The sequence below is a fragment of the Phacochoerus africanus genome, chromosome 7 (assembly GCF_016906955.1).
Source record: "Phacochoerus africanus isolate WHEZ1 chromosome 7, ROS_Pafr_v1, whole genome shotgun sequence".
Classification (NCBI taxonomy): domain Eukaryota; kingdom Metazoa; phylum Chordata; class Mammalia; order Artiodactyla; family Suidae; genus Phacochoerus; species Phacochoerus africanus.
The window spans coordinates 106,981,670-106,997,354 of NC_062550.1; the positions used below are offsets into that span (position 1 = coordinate 106,981,670).

The window sequence follows — 15,685 nt, forward strand, 5'->3', positions numbered from 1 at the left end:
ATTTTATATGACCATGCAGTACACACAAGGTTTACAGACCGGCAATTGATTAGAGTTTCCAAATCAATTTCGACCCATACTGTCTGCACTGCACTCTAGCTTTTGAAAGGTTTATTTTATGTATTTCATTTTGAAATGTCATTTATAAAATATTTTCGTGGCCTGCTAGGTGAAAAAGCTGTACTTTGAGACCCGGATACTACATGTCAAGAAAAGAAGCGAGAGGGAAATGGTTTGGAAGCTACCGCTTCCTTGTCCACTTCACAACCCAGGACAGGAAGGACATTCACACAGAGTTTTCAGCATGTATGTTATTTACTCCAAATGCAAAGCCCTTTTTGTTCACCACAGACTCTGGTAAATCTGATATTACTATGACCGTCCATAGAGGGATATGTTTTATTAGTTTACACAGTTAATAAAGAGCAGAGCCATAATTCAAACTCAACCTTGTCAGTCTGCTGTGAACACACTATTTCTGCCACACTGTACTTCCTACCACTGCGATTTACATTCTGACGCAAGCAGTTCCAGTGGCTGACTCAAGCTCTCTACTTGATTGACAGACGGTTGGAATATGGCCAGGCACAGATAGGGGCTCCTTAAATATTTGGTTGCATACAGGGGTGACGGTGTACACTGTGAAGGTGACAGAAAGAAGACGCAAACACTTATTTATTCCGTCAATTTCCTAAATTCACAGGTTTAAATACTTCTGCATTACTTCACAGACATCCAATACACTTTGGCTTCCTTGCAGGTAAACATACACAGTGAATGCTGGGGCCGCAAGCCAAGGAACCCTGGCGGTCACCCGAAGCTGGAATGGGCAAGGAGTGGATTCGCCTTACAGCCTCTGGAGGGAGCACAGGACTGCTAAAACCTTGATTTTGGCCCTGTGCTGCTAATTGTAGACTTCAGGCATCCAGAAAAATGAGAGAAAGTTCTCCTGCTTTAAGCACCAGGACCATGACGATTTGTTACAGATGCTACAGGAAACGAATACCATTCTCTACTCAGCAGAGCAGTAGACATCAGCCGTTCAGCAAGCCTGAGGGTGGACTGGTTTTCTGCAGGCATGTGGGTTTCCAGGCCCTGCTCTCTGAGTTCTGATTTGTTAAGTGTGTGGAGAAGGGAGGTGAAAGGCGCAGTTTAGCCAGGGACCTCGTGTCATCGACACTATGTCTCGCGTTTTCCTTTTCCTATTTCAAGGCAGTTTGTGCGGTGGGAGAAGGAGAAGATAGTAGCTCCTTAGCTCTTCGGTTGCTTTTGTGTTTGGTCGGTGACGAGCAGTCAGATCATTAATTAAACACTGCAATGTAATAATTTAAATGTTTGCACTCAAATAAATCTGAGTTTAAATCCTAGTTATGCAATTTACACAATGTTAGAAAAAAACTGAGAATCTGAAGCCTTAGCGTCCATGTCTGTGAAACGGGAATGAAAGCGGTTTACACATAATATATTAAGTGAGAATTAAGGACGTTTGTAAAAAGCTTAGCTCCATACTAGGTGTATGTGTATATTCGTCTGTGTGTGTGTGTGTGTGTGCCTGCATATATCTTTCACAATAGAAATGGTTTCTAAAAACACATATATAGCAGAAGTGTGTGTGTGACTAGATATACAGACAGCTAGAGAAGGGTATTGCTATGGAAAATTTATTAGGACTTTATCAGATAAAAATATTTTTGTTCAAATTTCCATATACTGTTTTTTCTGTTTTTTTGTTTTTTGTTTTTTGTTTTTTAAATGGCTGCAACAGAAGCAAATGGAAGTTCCTGGGCCAGGGATTGAATCTGGGCAGGGGAGGGGATCGAATCTGCACCCCCACAGCAACCCAAACCACTGCTGTCAGGTTCTTAACCCACTGTACCACAGTGGGAACTCCATCTATATACTGCTTTAACTGACTCGGTGATTAGAGGATAATGAATATCATTCAGTATTAACTGCCAATTATCTACGATACGAAATCTTCATTATAAGCTACAGTTGTCAATATGAAGTGTTATAAAATTATAAAATAGTGCATCTGTACTCACTCACCTAGAAACATACTCTGTCGTTTTTAATAAATTCCTGTTCCTCGGTTTGTTTAAGAGGACAAACCAAACAAGGAATCTTACTCTTTTATTATGAAGTTATGAAGTTGTAAAACTATTCTAAACTTGAATATCTAAGTTTAATAGATATAAACATATCTATTTATATACAGGACTAAAGTTACATGTCATAAATAATTATGTTCCAACTGTGTAATTTCACCTTAAAATCTATGAACCACTGTTTATCTCACAAGCCGCCAGCCTCTCCCAACCTAACCAAGCTTATATTCCTGCCTTAGATGGAAAAAAGAAGCATCGTATTAAAGAAAAGGTGCTTACTGCTATTGGGCGTTGGAGGAAGGGAGAGAGGGGGAAGGTCCCAAGGGTTAAAGAAGGTGTTGGAGGGGGAGTGGGAGCTGGGAGAAGAGGGGAAGAGGAAGAGGTCAACATCTCAAGACTTGAATCCCAGGCCTTATTTCGTTAAATGCGTTTGTTCATAAGTTTAAAACAACTTGGCCCCGACTCAGACATGAGACCAAACCCTGGTTCCTCCACTTTCTCAAAAGGGACACAGAAAGCCTCAACAAGACAAGTTCTTTTGTAGGTTTGCTACAATGACCCAATGAAAAACAGCAGGAAGAGCATCTAGGAAGGTACTGGATAAAGACGGGTGCATGCAATCGACTGGTGAGTTCGTGCTGCTGTGGCTGAACTCACAGGTCCAGCTCTAAAATTTGCTATTTCTGTGAGATGATTGCACAATATTTTTTTGCACTTGAAACATGGCTCATACAAATCAAGCGGCCAAAATGATTTTTTTTAAAGTGTAATCACATATATTATGAATTTTTGACTGTGACCATCCACACAGATCAGTTAAATTCATATTAAAATCATTTAAATTTAATATCATAAAGCAGGTAGACTGGGTACCTACTGGTTTTCAAATAATTTATCTTATCAAAGATAAACTTCTCAAATGATTACACCGAGATCAGGGGCACAGGAGTTCCTCATTTCCTCTCTCTGTTCTATGGAAGGACTTTTTAAAAATCCTGCTCAATCATCATACATTTTTAAGCTAAGAATATCACAGGTCATAATTAAAATGGCCTCATATCTTAGTATGCGGTTTTCTGAACGAGGGTTTTAAAAACTCTTATTTCATATATTTTACTACTCAGCCTTAAAAGTAGTATTTTTCTATTAATTTCAAGAAAGGGAATAAAAAATGGAGCAGTTAGTTCTTTTTAAAAAATAGACTATTGAAGATAATAAAAACTAAAATTATGAAAGAATGCTACAAAACATGTTTTCTAATACTGTGACCATATCTTGTGTTTACTGGGACACTGGCTCATCAGTGAGAAAAATTTACAACATTTTAAGTCAAAACTATTAGGATAAGCATATTCTAAATCTTTAAGAAAGTGGTTGATATTTAAATATATAGTAAAAATACCAAGTACATTTGCAATGGTTTTTATATGTACATATAAAAAGCTTACTAATTAGTTATAAGAACAGAAATATTCTTATCTTGTCTCCAAAAAGAAAAATTAGTTATTTGTGGAATCTGGAATCCAATCCAAAATTTGTTACTTAACTTCTATTTCTGTTTGTCCTACTAATGGTGAAAACCAATTTAAATATTGACACTCATAAGAAAAATAGGTATACTATTTATTCTATAATATTAAGTTAATGTAGAAAAGCATTCTTGTATATTCAGCATTTATTTAATTTCTGAATGGCAGAATACATAACTCAGAAAAATATAATTTTCCTGCTGCTATTTTTTTGTTGTCAGTTGATCTTAGCATATTTTAGGAAGTACCTCTATCTTACTATGAAGGTAGTTCTAAAAAGCTGTAAAGATTAAATCCCCAAGTGTATCTCTCAGAGGAAGTATTGAACAGAAGCCATGGTCTTTGGTGTTTTGTCAAATCAGTCTAGCAAGCCAGAGTTCCAATGCACTTCAGAGCTGGTCAGTCTAATTTCCTCCCTGCAGAAATGAGTGAAGACTCTGAGCAGTTATTGAATCCTTTTTCCTGGGTCATCTACTCAGAATCAGACTTCCAGGGACCACTGTCCTTCAGCATGCCACACTCTCAGCACTCCATGTTATTTCAGTTATTGCGCTTGAATTTTAAATTACTACTGTTCACAGTAACTTCTAGAGACAACCTCAGTTTAAAAATCATCAGGGCGCTATTCCAGTAAGTTAATATACATTTCCTAATACTTGTAGTTTATGCTTATTCTTCTGAAGTTTGAGCCTAAGTAAAAATAATGAAATCATTAAGGAAATGACAGAGTAGGGATTTTCAGTTAGTATTTCTTTAGAAATCAGAGCTATATTTGTGGAAAGCATTTGTCTTCATTAGGCTATCTCTTTCTCGACATTCCAGAAGATGAACAGTTTCAAAATGGCAGGGGATCATGTGAATGGACTAGCTTAGCAAATATCCCACTCCTGTGAGTCATGGTGCTAGAATCCTGCAGTGCGCCATTTATAAGATCTTATTAAACCTTTAGAGCATTCCAATATTTTATCTCTTCCCTATTTGGTTAGGAACCTCGTCTTCTTATCTTACCTAAATAGACTCTTGAGAAGAGTAGCACTAACAAGCAGTGGCTGGAAGAATTAAAACTTAAAGGACGGCATGCTGATAAAAGAATGGGATACTTTTTCTTTTTTAAATGGAGAACAGGTTCACTGCCCAGACAACTATAAACCATAGAAAGGGAATAAAGATGCCTGCGAAATCTAGAATGGTAACTGTTGTGGCAGCTACAACCTTGTAGAACATGGAATCAGAGAATTCAGGCAAGACTAAAAGCTATTTTGTCACCTTCTAGGAAGAAAAAAGGGTGAGAAGCACACGCATTCCAAAAATCCTCATATCAGCTGATTTTAAACAATATGCTGTGATAGAAAATAAGGCAGAAGATTGTGGCTGAAACGCAGTGGAGCCACTAGAGCGAGATAAGAGGAGGAGCCAGTGAAGAGAAAGGCAGGCTGCGAAGCACATCTGCCAGGTCCTCAGCTCGGCCCCAAGTCCTGTCTAATAACTCTTGTCTTGCGACTATTTCACATAACCAGATCTCCTAATCCCTCCATGCATTTGTAAAGATGACTAATTATAAAGGTCCGCCTTATCAGCACCACACTCTGGCGAACTGAGCTAACTGGCCAAGTGCTCTAATGGGCTATTTTAAAATAAATTTCTATTCGAAACAACTTTTCCCTTACATGTCTTGCATTTTTGTCTTAGAAATTTGCACTTGTGCCTCTGCCTTTCAAATACATGTTGGGCATTTTTTTCTGCTATTTTTAATCTGCGGGGCATTCTGGACATTCCTGGTATTTATAGTTTACTCATTTATTTCCTCATGTAATCTCACCAAAGTTGTGGCATGCAGCATATATTCTGAATTCTGATACCACCCACCTCGAAATTACTTAACAGGTGCCATCCATATTAGTAACTTCATCTTTGGAGGAGGTTAAATATAGTGCTGAATAAGCTCCTACAAACTTAGTTCTGTTTCCTTCAGGATGAGTTTAGTCTCAAGCTTATTAAGGAATGATAGCAATAGATAGCAGCTGAAACTTAAGAGTACAAATCAAAACCTCGAAATAACTGTGCCAATAAATTGCTGTAAAGACAAGCTCATATTTTTCTTCAGTGTGTGCTCCTGAGTCAATGATAATCGAATTTTATCAATGTTGATGTTTTTATCTGTTATAAAATACTATAATCAAAATTTTTCTTTATAAGGTAGCTATTAGAGAATGACATGGAAAGGAGCACATTAATATCATCTAATATTCTAAAGTCATTATCATACTGATTTGGATTCTTCAATTTCTGTGAAACCCACTTTCCAATACTCGCCTCTCGAAGCAATCATGTCTACCCTATGACATGAGACAAAGGAAAATGTATCCCCACTCTCTTCTAATATCACGTCTTCCACTCAGACGTCCCATTTTCTCCCTGCAATGTCTTTGAGGATTTGGCACTGTCACTTGTCTCCTTATTCCTCTGGATTCTCCTCCCTTCTTACTGCTTCTTCTTCTGATGCCTACCTTCCCACTTGGGAAAACTTCCCTCACTCTGCCTTCCTTTCAAATGATATATATTTTCATTATTCCTTCAACAGGTTAACTCCTAGAAAGATTATTCAAGACTCAATGCATATCTGCATCTCTCAGTTACTCTTGAACCTACCATCACCCTACAGAAGCTATTTACATACAGGTCCTTAATGCCTGTCTAATCAGCAGAGCTAAACTGTCCTCCTTCCAGTTCACCAACTCATTAGCTATACAGTATCTGACAGCATATACCGCATTCTGCTCATCTTACTTCGCCCTGTCCCATGGGATTAATCCAAATATACACTACGGCTTAAGCTACCAGAGTTAGCCTGAGGATGAGCAATCCACATCTGCTGGTTCAATACTGGGCTTCTCTCTTCCCACACGTTTCACCCGTTTCTAACTTTTATACCTCTGCTCATCACATACAGGTTGCTATTCCCCAACGTGAGAACCTCAGCTTTCTTCCTTTCTGACTTTACACAGGCCACTGGTACAGCTCATCCTTGTCCACGGAGCCACACTAGGTAGATTCTAACTAACACCGTACTTCTGACCTCTAGAAACACAGGCCTAATTGCCTCCAGTCACCTCCCGCTCCATGTTCTGATTGCGTACATCGCATCCTACTTGTCAAAATATCAATTTGTCATCTTCCGCATGTGCCTTTAAGCCTGTTTACGCCCTCAAAAAAAAAATTTTGTTTAATGGTAACTATTTACTCATTCAGGCCAAAAAAATCAGGGGCCATTTCATATTCCCTGTATGTTGCATCTCCCTCATCCAACTAAAGACAATACTTCAGTATTCTACAATCCTGAGGAAGCACCCAGGGTGATCTTTCTAAATATTTGCATCAGATCATAGCATTGGCCAGATTTAAAAGTCTTCCAAAAGCTTCGCAATCAACCTAGAGCAACGCACAAACTCCCTTCTTTGGCGCGACATCATCAGGCTTCCAAGGTCCCCTTAAACACCTCTCACTGCCCTCAAGCCACAGTGGTCTTCTCTTCCTGGAACACACGGAGCTCACTTCCTTCACAGTTCTTTTGTTCTTCCTTATACAACACTGTTGCTATTACTTATTTGAAGATTTGTTCCTCTTATCTGCAAAGGGTCTCTACACCTGGTGCTTTATGTGTTCAGTTAATACTGCCTACGTAGGAACGAGCTGGCCATTAATTCATCCATACACTGTAGATTCATACCACACAAGAACTTCTATTCTTAAAGGCTTAAAATAATCCAATAAGTACTACCGAGTTTGCCATTAAAAAGAAAGATACTTGGTGGGTAGAAACAGTAGCAGACCTAGTCTCACCTTACCTTCTGTTATTAAATATAAACACCCATCGAAGATGGTGAAAATAAGATACACACAAGAACTGGCCAAGTCGTCCTACGGGTAAGGACAGTGCTCCCTGTCACTCGCCGCGCACTGCCTGGTTCTCACTCAAGAAAGACACAGGCAGCATCCTGTTTGGAATAGATACGGACATTTATAAGCCTGGTCCTGCAATCGCACATCTCCCTGCTACTTTCTTGTCTCAGTGACAATCTGGAATTTTTACTCATTAATAACATGGTATCAATGCCAATTCCTAAGAACAGGGGCAAAAATAATTCAACCGAAAAAGTTACATGTGTGTCATATGTATCTTCTGAATCACCAGATTGAAGGCCTGTCAAGTTCAGGTTAAAAATTCAAGTACTTTGAAAAGAGTAGGTGATGAGTCATTCTTCCTCAAAATTTCAGTGTAATTCTAAATAAACTTTTTAGCTGGAAAAACTACCTTTCTCCTAATATTGGCGGGTCTCAGGTTTTGGTTTTTCTGAGTTTTTAAAATAAAAAACAAACACCAAAATGTATACTAGATGTTACATGACACTTGGGAGGGGGGCTACGAAGGAAGAGGGAATAATAAAAAATTAAGAGTCTGATACTCACAGGAATATTTTCACAGATTCAGAGACTCTTTGGCACAGATGTTTCATACAAACGTCTAGAGACTCCACCTCTTTCACAGTTACTAGCTTGGGAGGTGTGTCCGTGTGTTTGTTTACTGTCTGCCATAAAGTATTTGCTTGGCTATTTATTGAATTCTCTGCAACCAGAATCAAAATGGAATGACAGCACAGGAAGTAAAAGTTTAAGCATCCAGCATCTCTTTATGGTTGAAATAATGGAAGTAAAACAAACGTGTTGGGGTTGAGAAACATAACGCATGATATTCACGGATGTCGGCGCTTTTACATTTAAAGCCCTAAAAATCTTTGAACGGGTGTTCACGAGTCTATGGCTGTGCTCTTTATTAAGTTTGTAGCAATACTTTCCTGCATTTCCATATCGGTTAGCTAGTAAAGAATGCATGCAATTACATTATTACCATATCCTAATTAGGGTTCATTCTGCAGATGAGACGCTGAGGCTCAGCAAAGTTACATGCCTTCCCCAACATTATGTAGCTTTTATTGCTGCAAAGTCGGAAGGTATAATTTGCTTTCAGTAAAATGTCAGGAAACAACTATAATTAATTTTTATAGAGTTGTCTTTGTGCTCAGAGTAATTAGATCAGGAAGTTTCCTTAAAACTGAGGTGTTTTACAGAGAATCTTTCTTTAGAGTGATTTTTTTCACAACAGCGACACAGAGTTCATGACACTGTAATAGGTCCTTAGAGTGCTTAAACACACACACACACACACACACACACACACACACATACACACGCATGCATACACATCCCACACGCCTAGTTAATGACTCTTTAAAAATAAATTCCTTTTATTATTTTGGATTTCAGTTTTCTGACATTAAGTAAGGCAGGTCAGTAAGTCAAAAGAGTTTTTTTTTTCATTCTTCCAATCTCTGTCAATTAAGAACTCATTATTTTTATTTAAAATGCCTATTTTATTTTAAAAAGAGTTTGGGAGGAAACCTCATCTGTGGACTTTGTCTATCATTCCTGATTGTATCTGCTGACAAAACTTTGGTTAAAGCATTTTGATTTCATGTTGTCCTATAAAACTAAGTTCGGCTATTTAATTAAGAAAGGGGTGACTTTTTACCCCAGCAGCTTATCAATCTATTATTTTATTGTAAAACTCTAAGGTTTTCCAACTGGTAAAGAAAAGAGAGGGCTGGAGGAGACACAGACCTCTAGATCGACAACTTTCTGGAAAAGGCTATGAATCATATCTCCTGGTTAATCTCTGCTCAGCACATTTCCAGCCCCCTGCCTTTAGAGTTATTTCCAAAAGTGCTGAAGAGTCCATGTGTTTACATTGGACTTTGTTATGAGAAAAGAAAATACTATTTATATATTTTTAAAATGCACACGGCAAGTTCTGTTCTCCAAACCAGTTGTTCAGACAAAAAGGCTCCACTTAAAATTGGAAAGGGGATTTATTGCCACCAAGCCCAGCGTTAAATTATTCACACATCAGGAAAAAAAAAAAAAAAACCAACAAGGTTCTGATAAAACATCTGGAGATGCGTTACTGAGGAGTCATACATATTCCACCATACTGACGCCCTCACCTCTTCATAAACTGCACCCAAAGAAAAACATATGATAGCACGTGATCAAATGGTTCCTACACAAGCAGGAAGACATGCAAAAGAAATTTCTAGCCCATTAATAAATGCAGTTAACTCTGGAAGTGAAAAGAGCATTATATTCAGAATAAACATGATTCTTACCATCTGAGATTGACTCCTAGGACATCCATTGATATCTTCAACTTTTTCATTTGCTAAAGCCAAGAAATAAAATAAAAGAGAGAAAAAAAGAACGACATGCTTAAGCCATGAAGTGAAACACACACAAAAGGAGACTAAGGGAAAAACAAAAACAAAAACAAACAAAAACACACCAAGCAAAATGCTGCTGCTACATTCACTCTGTCTCCCAAGCCGCGTGTAAGAGGACACACTTGTTAGCAGCCGCCAAGTCCATATGCACAAATCAGGCAAAAAAAAAAAGTGAGTGAGAAGGAAGTTGTTGCTAATTCTTTAGCCTGTGCCAAATGACTGCTGACATGAAACCTTTCACAATTGTCCCTGCTGGATCAGGATACAGTTTCAAGGAATCTCAGAGTGTGTGAGTTGCTGCAGCTAACGAAACGCACACATGGGAGACATATGGTTTAATGAGGCGTTCCCTTCTGACAATTCAGTGTATGGAAAGATACAGTTCCAGCCATTGCTAAGTATGGCCAAACGGCCTTTTTCAAACATTCTCACATAAACATTTTTAATTAAATCACGGGGAGAGCTGCATTAACCTCGGAGACACATGGACCCAGCTCAGATGCACCTCGACTCAAACTGTATTTTACCCAAATGGGAGGGGGCAGAGACTCTCCTGGACGCTCTCCGAGGCAGGTCTTACCAATGATCTGGATGATTTCAGCCAGCAGGACTCCATCTGCAATGTCTTGTTGCAAATCCTTGATCAGTCGCTTGTGGCCCGATTTCGCTAGGTAGTGGTTGGCCCAGTCCGTGTAAATCTGTTGAACAGAGGGAGGGAAGGATTGAGATGGGCCGAGGGAAAAGAGAGGCAATAAAAATGCTTAAGACAAATGTTGGATTCAAAGGGAAGTTATTCTGGATCACATTCCAGTGCAAGAAGTCATAGCTCAAAAGGAAATAGTTGTAAAATAATTTTTAAACAGCTCTTTCCCCCACTTATCTCTTGTTTCAAAGGGGGATGACTCACTCTCTTTCAAAACCGGGGACTAGGCACTTGTGACACAGCAAAACTCCCTTCCTGGATGACTACCGAGGAAGCTCCCGTTTGCAAATGAGTTCGAATTTTCACTCACTCTGTCCTGGTTCTATCACATGGAAAATAACCCTGTCTGTTCTTATAAAAGGAAGCCACCTGGACTCATTTATACGGGAATCTTACTGTAAAAATATGTGTTTCTCTGGACGACGTGATTAAGTTTGTCATATGAGATACTGTATGTGACAATATTTTGGCATCATTTTATGAAATAATTACAAATTCCTAAGATATTTCATTTGGACTGTCACCTCCCATTTCAGCCTCGTGAAATGTGTTTGCGTAAGAGAAGAGAGGAAGCAAATGCAGTTATGACATAGAAATTACAATGCAGAATTGAGAAGGAGATTATGAGCCAGAAAGTTGGTGATCTCACGTGGAGGTGTCTCTCTTATGATAGATTACAAGGAAAAAGCTCAAACTGTTCCAAATTTCACAAAAATCATATGTTACTGATTTTTCAAATGTTATCAGTATTTACCAATGTGATGTAATCGAATCGTAAGGCAATAAATTAAGCCTTCAACTTCATGAGTGGCTCCTATGAACCTATTAGTGCGTTTATTACAAGGCAGACTACAATATGCAATGTAGTAGAAGGCAAAATTTGAAATGAGAAATAGAGGAGGAAAATTAACTACGAAATAGACACATAAAAATGAGTTCCAGAAGCCCTGGGATTAGAACTGGGAACATAATAGAACCTGCAGATAAGAAGGGAAAGGAAGGCCTTTCCCCACAGAGGGTACAAGATCCAGAAAGGCAGAGGAGCAGAGGAATCAAGGGCACAGTAGTTAACTGTATAAATAAGGCAGGATGCCTGAAATTTGGACAAACCAGACTGGAAAGGTAAGTTGTGTCTTGCAGTCATGAGCACTGAGGGCCAAGCAAATTGTAAAGGAATCTTTCCAAAAACTTCTAACAAAACTAATACATACGCCTTTGTAAAAATAAAATAACTGTAGAAAATGAGAAGTGAAAGTTTCCCCACAACTTGCAACTCCACCCACTTTTGAATAACTTGGTATAGTTGTAGACATTTTTTCTACCCTACACTCTTCACCATATGACACTGCATCACACACACACACAATAGAATGTTTAACCAAATCTAGTTTAATTTTACATATCACTGAATTTCTCAACTTTTTGTTTTTTTTCTCATGGCCACACCCATAGCATATGGAAGTTCCTGGGGCTGAGACTGAAACCCAGCCACAGCTATGACCTATGCTGGATTCTGCAATCCACTGAACAAGGCCAAGGATGGAACCCACTCCTCTGCAGCGACCTGAGCTGCTGCAGCCGGATTCTTAACCCACTCACCATAGTGGGAACTCTTCTCAACATTTTAAGTAACGATATTTTAATAATGGTTCTAAAACCATTTAGCAGACATTATCTCATTACTTTTGATGTTATATTATACATAATATCAATCTCTGTGTTCACGGATATTTAATTCATTTACAAATGTTTCTCTTGTTTCTAAACTTGCAAGAGACATCTGATACACATATCTTTGCACACTTACATACTAGTATTTTTTTTTTATAGGACCAAAACCTAAGAGTGGGGATGCTAGGTTTTTTTTAAATAGACCCTAGGTATAAACATTCCAAAATATAACACGGAAGAAAAACTAAAGTGTTTCTTTACTTTAGAAGAGACAGAGTGGCATCTTAATGCATTAAGAGTCCTGAAAGACACAATTTGAGGCATCCTGTTGCATAAGAAAAACATGTAGGACAGCAACACTGTATCTTCTTTCTCCACCTTTGTGATCTTGTTTATGCTGCAGATATTAAAGTGTGATAAAAATCAAACTCCCACAAATGGCTCCTGAATTGGAAAACAAACACGTGATTTACAGATAGACACACTTTTGTTTGGTGATTATTTTTCTCAGTTTAAGACTGCACTCTGCAAGTATTATTGTCAAGTTTTATTTTTGTAAGGATTTACACTGTTTAGAATCTCAAAAAACAAGCACTTTCCTTTTATCTATGCATCAATCAAATGACAGCATTAATTGCTTGGCTTTGTAGCAGAAATTTCAGGGTGAGCCAGACTTGATTTCTGCCTATCCCCTAGGTGGTGAGTTAGAGGTATTCAGGACGAACTCACTAAATGACTTTAAAAGATCCACAAAGACAAAGGACATGAATCCTAGAGTCAGTTGGTCCTGGCTTTGTGATGGACAGACCACTTACCACCACCGGAACCTTAAACAAGCTATTTGCCCTTTCTAAATTCGATTCCTTCATCTGCAAAATAAGGATAATAATAATACTTACATTAAAGGATTGTGTCAGGACTAAATAAACAGCGCTTGTAGAGTACCTGTCACTGAGTTAGCCTGGAAGAAGTGCCCGCTATCATTATCAGTGTTATGGCACCTAAGTGTCATTTGCTGTGATGGCTTTCCAACAACTATTTGTTGACGGTATCATTTTGCAAAGGGTGAGAAATGTGAGAGCACGGGCCAGACTGCAGAAATCACACTCCTCCTCTCCACTCATATCTCTGACTCTGGCCGACTCATCCACTGGGGCCACAGCTCTGTCCACCGTCCAAACTCGGAGGAACGCATCCAATTTTAAGGCTGCAATGGTCTCATCCAGGCCTAAGCTCCATCAAACTATAGACCACATGGATTTTTCTTAAATGAAGCGTTAAATTATGGAAAATATATTTATTTTAAATACCCACAGAATGGAATGTATTAAAAATAAAAACAATAATACTTTTATTCTCCAAATGCATGTCAGCAGTGCCTCAGCCTCTATCCAAATTCCTGCGGGAACTTCGGTGAGAAAACAGATGGGAAGCCAGCTGGTTGGCTTCGAGACCTCGTTGGGAAAGCCTCCTCAGATGGACCTCATGCGACTTTTTTTTTTCACTTGGTCCAGGATTTTCTTCGAGAAAAATCCCGAGCTTATGCTTCGACTTGTCCAGCACCCTCACACATGAAACTTTGCTCAGACAATAACTCTGACTTAGTTCAGGCAGGGAAATCTTTTCTTTGTGTGTGTGTGTGTGTGTGTGTGTGTGTGTGTGTGTCTTTTTGCCTTTTCTGGGGCCGCACCCACGGCATATGGAGGTTCCCAGGCTAGGGGTCCAATCGGAGCTGCAGCCACCGGCCTACACCAGAGCCACAGCAACACGGGATCTGAGCCGGGTCTGCGACCCACACCACAGCTCATGGCAACGCTGGATCCTTAACCCACTGAGCAAAGCCAGGGATCGAACCTGCAACCTCATGGTTCCTAATGGGATTCGTTAACCACTACGCCATGACAGGAACTCCAGGGAAATCTATTCAAACTAAATAAATGTACTTAAAACTTGTCCTCTCAGAGTTCCCACTGTGGATCAGCGGTTAAAGAACCTGACTAGTATCCATGAGGACACAGGTTTGATCCTCGGCCTTCGAAGTGCGTTAAGGATTCAGCTTTGCCCTGAGCTGTGGTGTAGGTCACAGACGAGGCTCAGATCCTATCTCCCGCTTTGCCGTGGCTGTGGGGAAGGCCGGCAGCTGCAGCTCTGATTTGACCCCTAGCCTGGGAACCTCCACATGCCAGGAGTGTGGCCCTAAAAGGACAAAAGACAAAAATAAAATAAAGTAAGGTAAAACTGTCTTCTGCAAAGTCTACTTATTCTTCGTAATGAACATGTAAGAGACACACGATTCAGTCAATTAGTGCCTTTCAAAGGGTTATAGTCTAGATATTGAAACATAAAGCAATTACAAAGCAATTCACACCTTTTTGTCTGGTTGGTTGGTTTTAGAGCCACACCTGTGGCATGTGGAAGCTCCCCGGCCAGGGGTCGAATCTGAGCTGCAGCTGCAGGCCTACCCCCCAACTACAGCAATGCCAGATCTGAGCCGCATCTGCAGCCTACACCACAGCCCACTGCAACACCAGATCCTGAACCCACTGAACAAGGCCAGGGATCAAACCTGCCTCCTCATGGATACTAGTCGGGTTCATGACCACTGAGCCATGACAAGAACTGATTTACACATATTTTGAATAATATATATAAACTTACATTTTCATGTCTTTGAAAAAATAAAAAAAGGAAAAAGTGGAAAGGTTACGAGTGTCTTTGATGAGACAGGTTTCACGCAAAGAACACACGGTCTATACATACACGTAAAACTCATCAACAAATTTAATAATCTGATGAGTGAGGACCATCATTGGCCATCATTAGAATCTATTGTTCAAATAAATACAGTGGAAAGGTGAGAGCATGTCCAGATTTTAGATCAAAACTCCAAAGTTGCCTTCAGTTCATTTCCACAAAGCAATCACAGCATTTACCCCCTTAGCCTCAGTTGAGTGAGCTGCAAAATGTGTGGCAATGTATTTTGTAGGATTATGTTATGAATTAATTTAGGGGTTTTTAGTGAAGAAACAGATACAATTGGGAATAATATCACATTAATCATAAATCAATATTTGTTATTTTCCACACCATGGTCATGGAGTATTTGAGTAACCAAGGTTCTGACTATAGCTTTAAATATCCTTTTCCTTTAAACATCAGAAACCAGTTTTCCTCAACTGTTTTAAGTGAATTATTATGAATATAAATGTCACCACCTCATGTAATCATTATATTTCAGTTAACTCAAAAGAATGAATGAGATTACACTTGCCAAAGTGCTACCTAGAAACTCTAGTACAACTGTATATTTAATAACTCATTCACAGTAATTAAAAATAAGAG

General features: G+C 39.1%; 1 protein-coding gene across 6 annotated transcripts in view; it reads right to left on the reverse strand.

The window, feature by feature from the left end:
• NAV3 (neuron navigator 3) overlaps positions 1–15,685 on the reverse strand; it is a 351,685-nt gene that overhangs the window by 241,715 nt on the left and 94,285 nt on the right. For 4 of the 6 annotated variants that reach the window (XM_047788374.1, XM_047788373.1, XM_047788372.1 and 1 more), the window contains exons 2-3: positions 10,550–10,667; positions 9,859–9,911 (exon numbers count right to left, since the gene is read on the reverse strand). In XM_047788374.1, the coding sequence (XP_047644330.1) occupies positions 9,859–9,911; positions 10,550–10,667 (171 nt within the window). Of the gene's footprint in view, positions 1–9,858; positions 9,912–10,549; positions 10,801–15,685 lie in introns of those variants that run through there. The other 2 variants (XM_047788376.1, XM_047788375.1) reach the window with 2 other exon arrangements.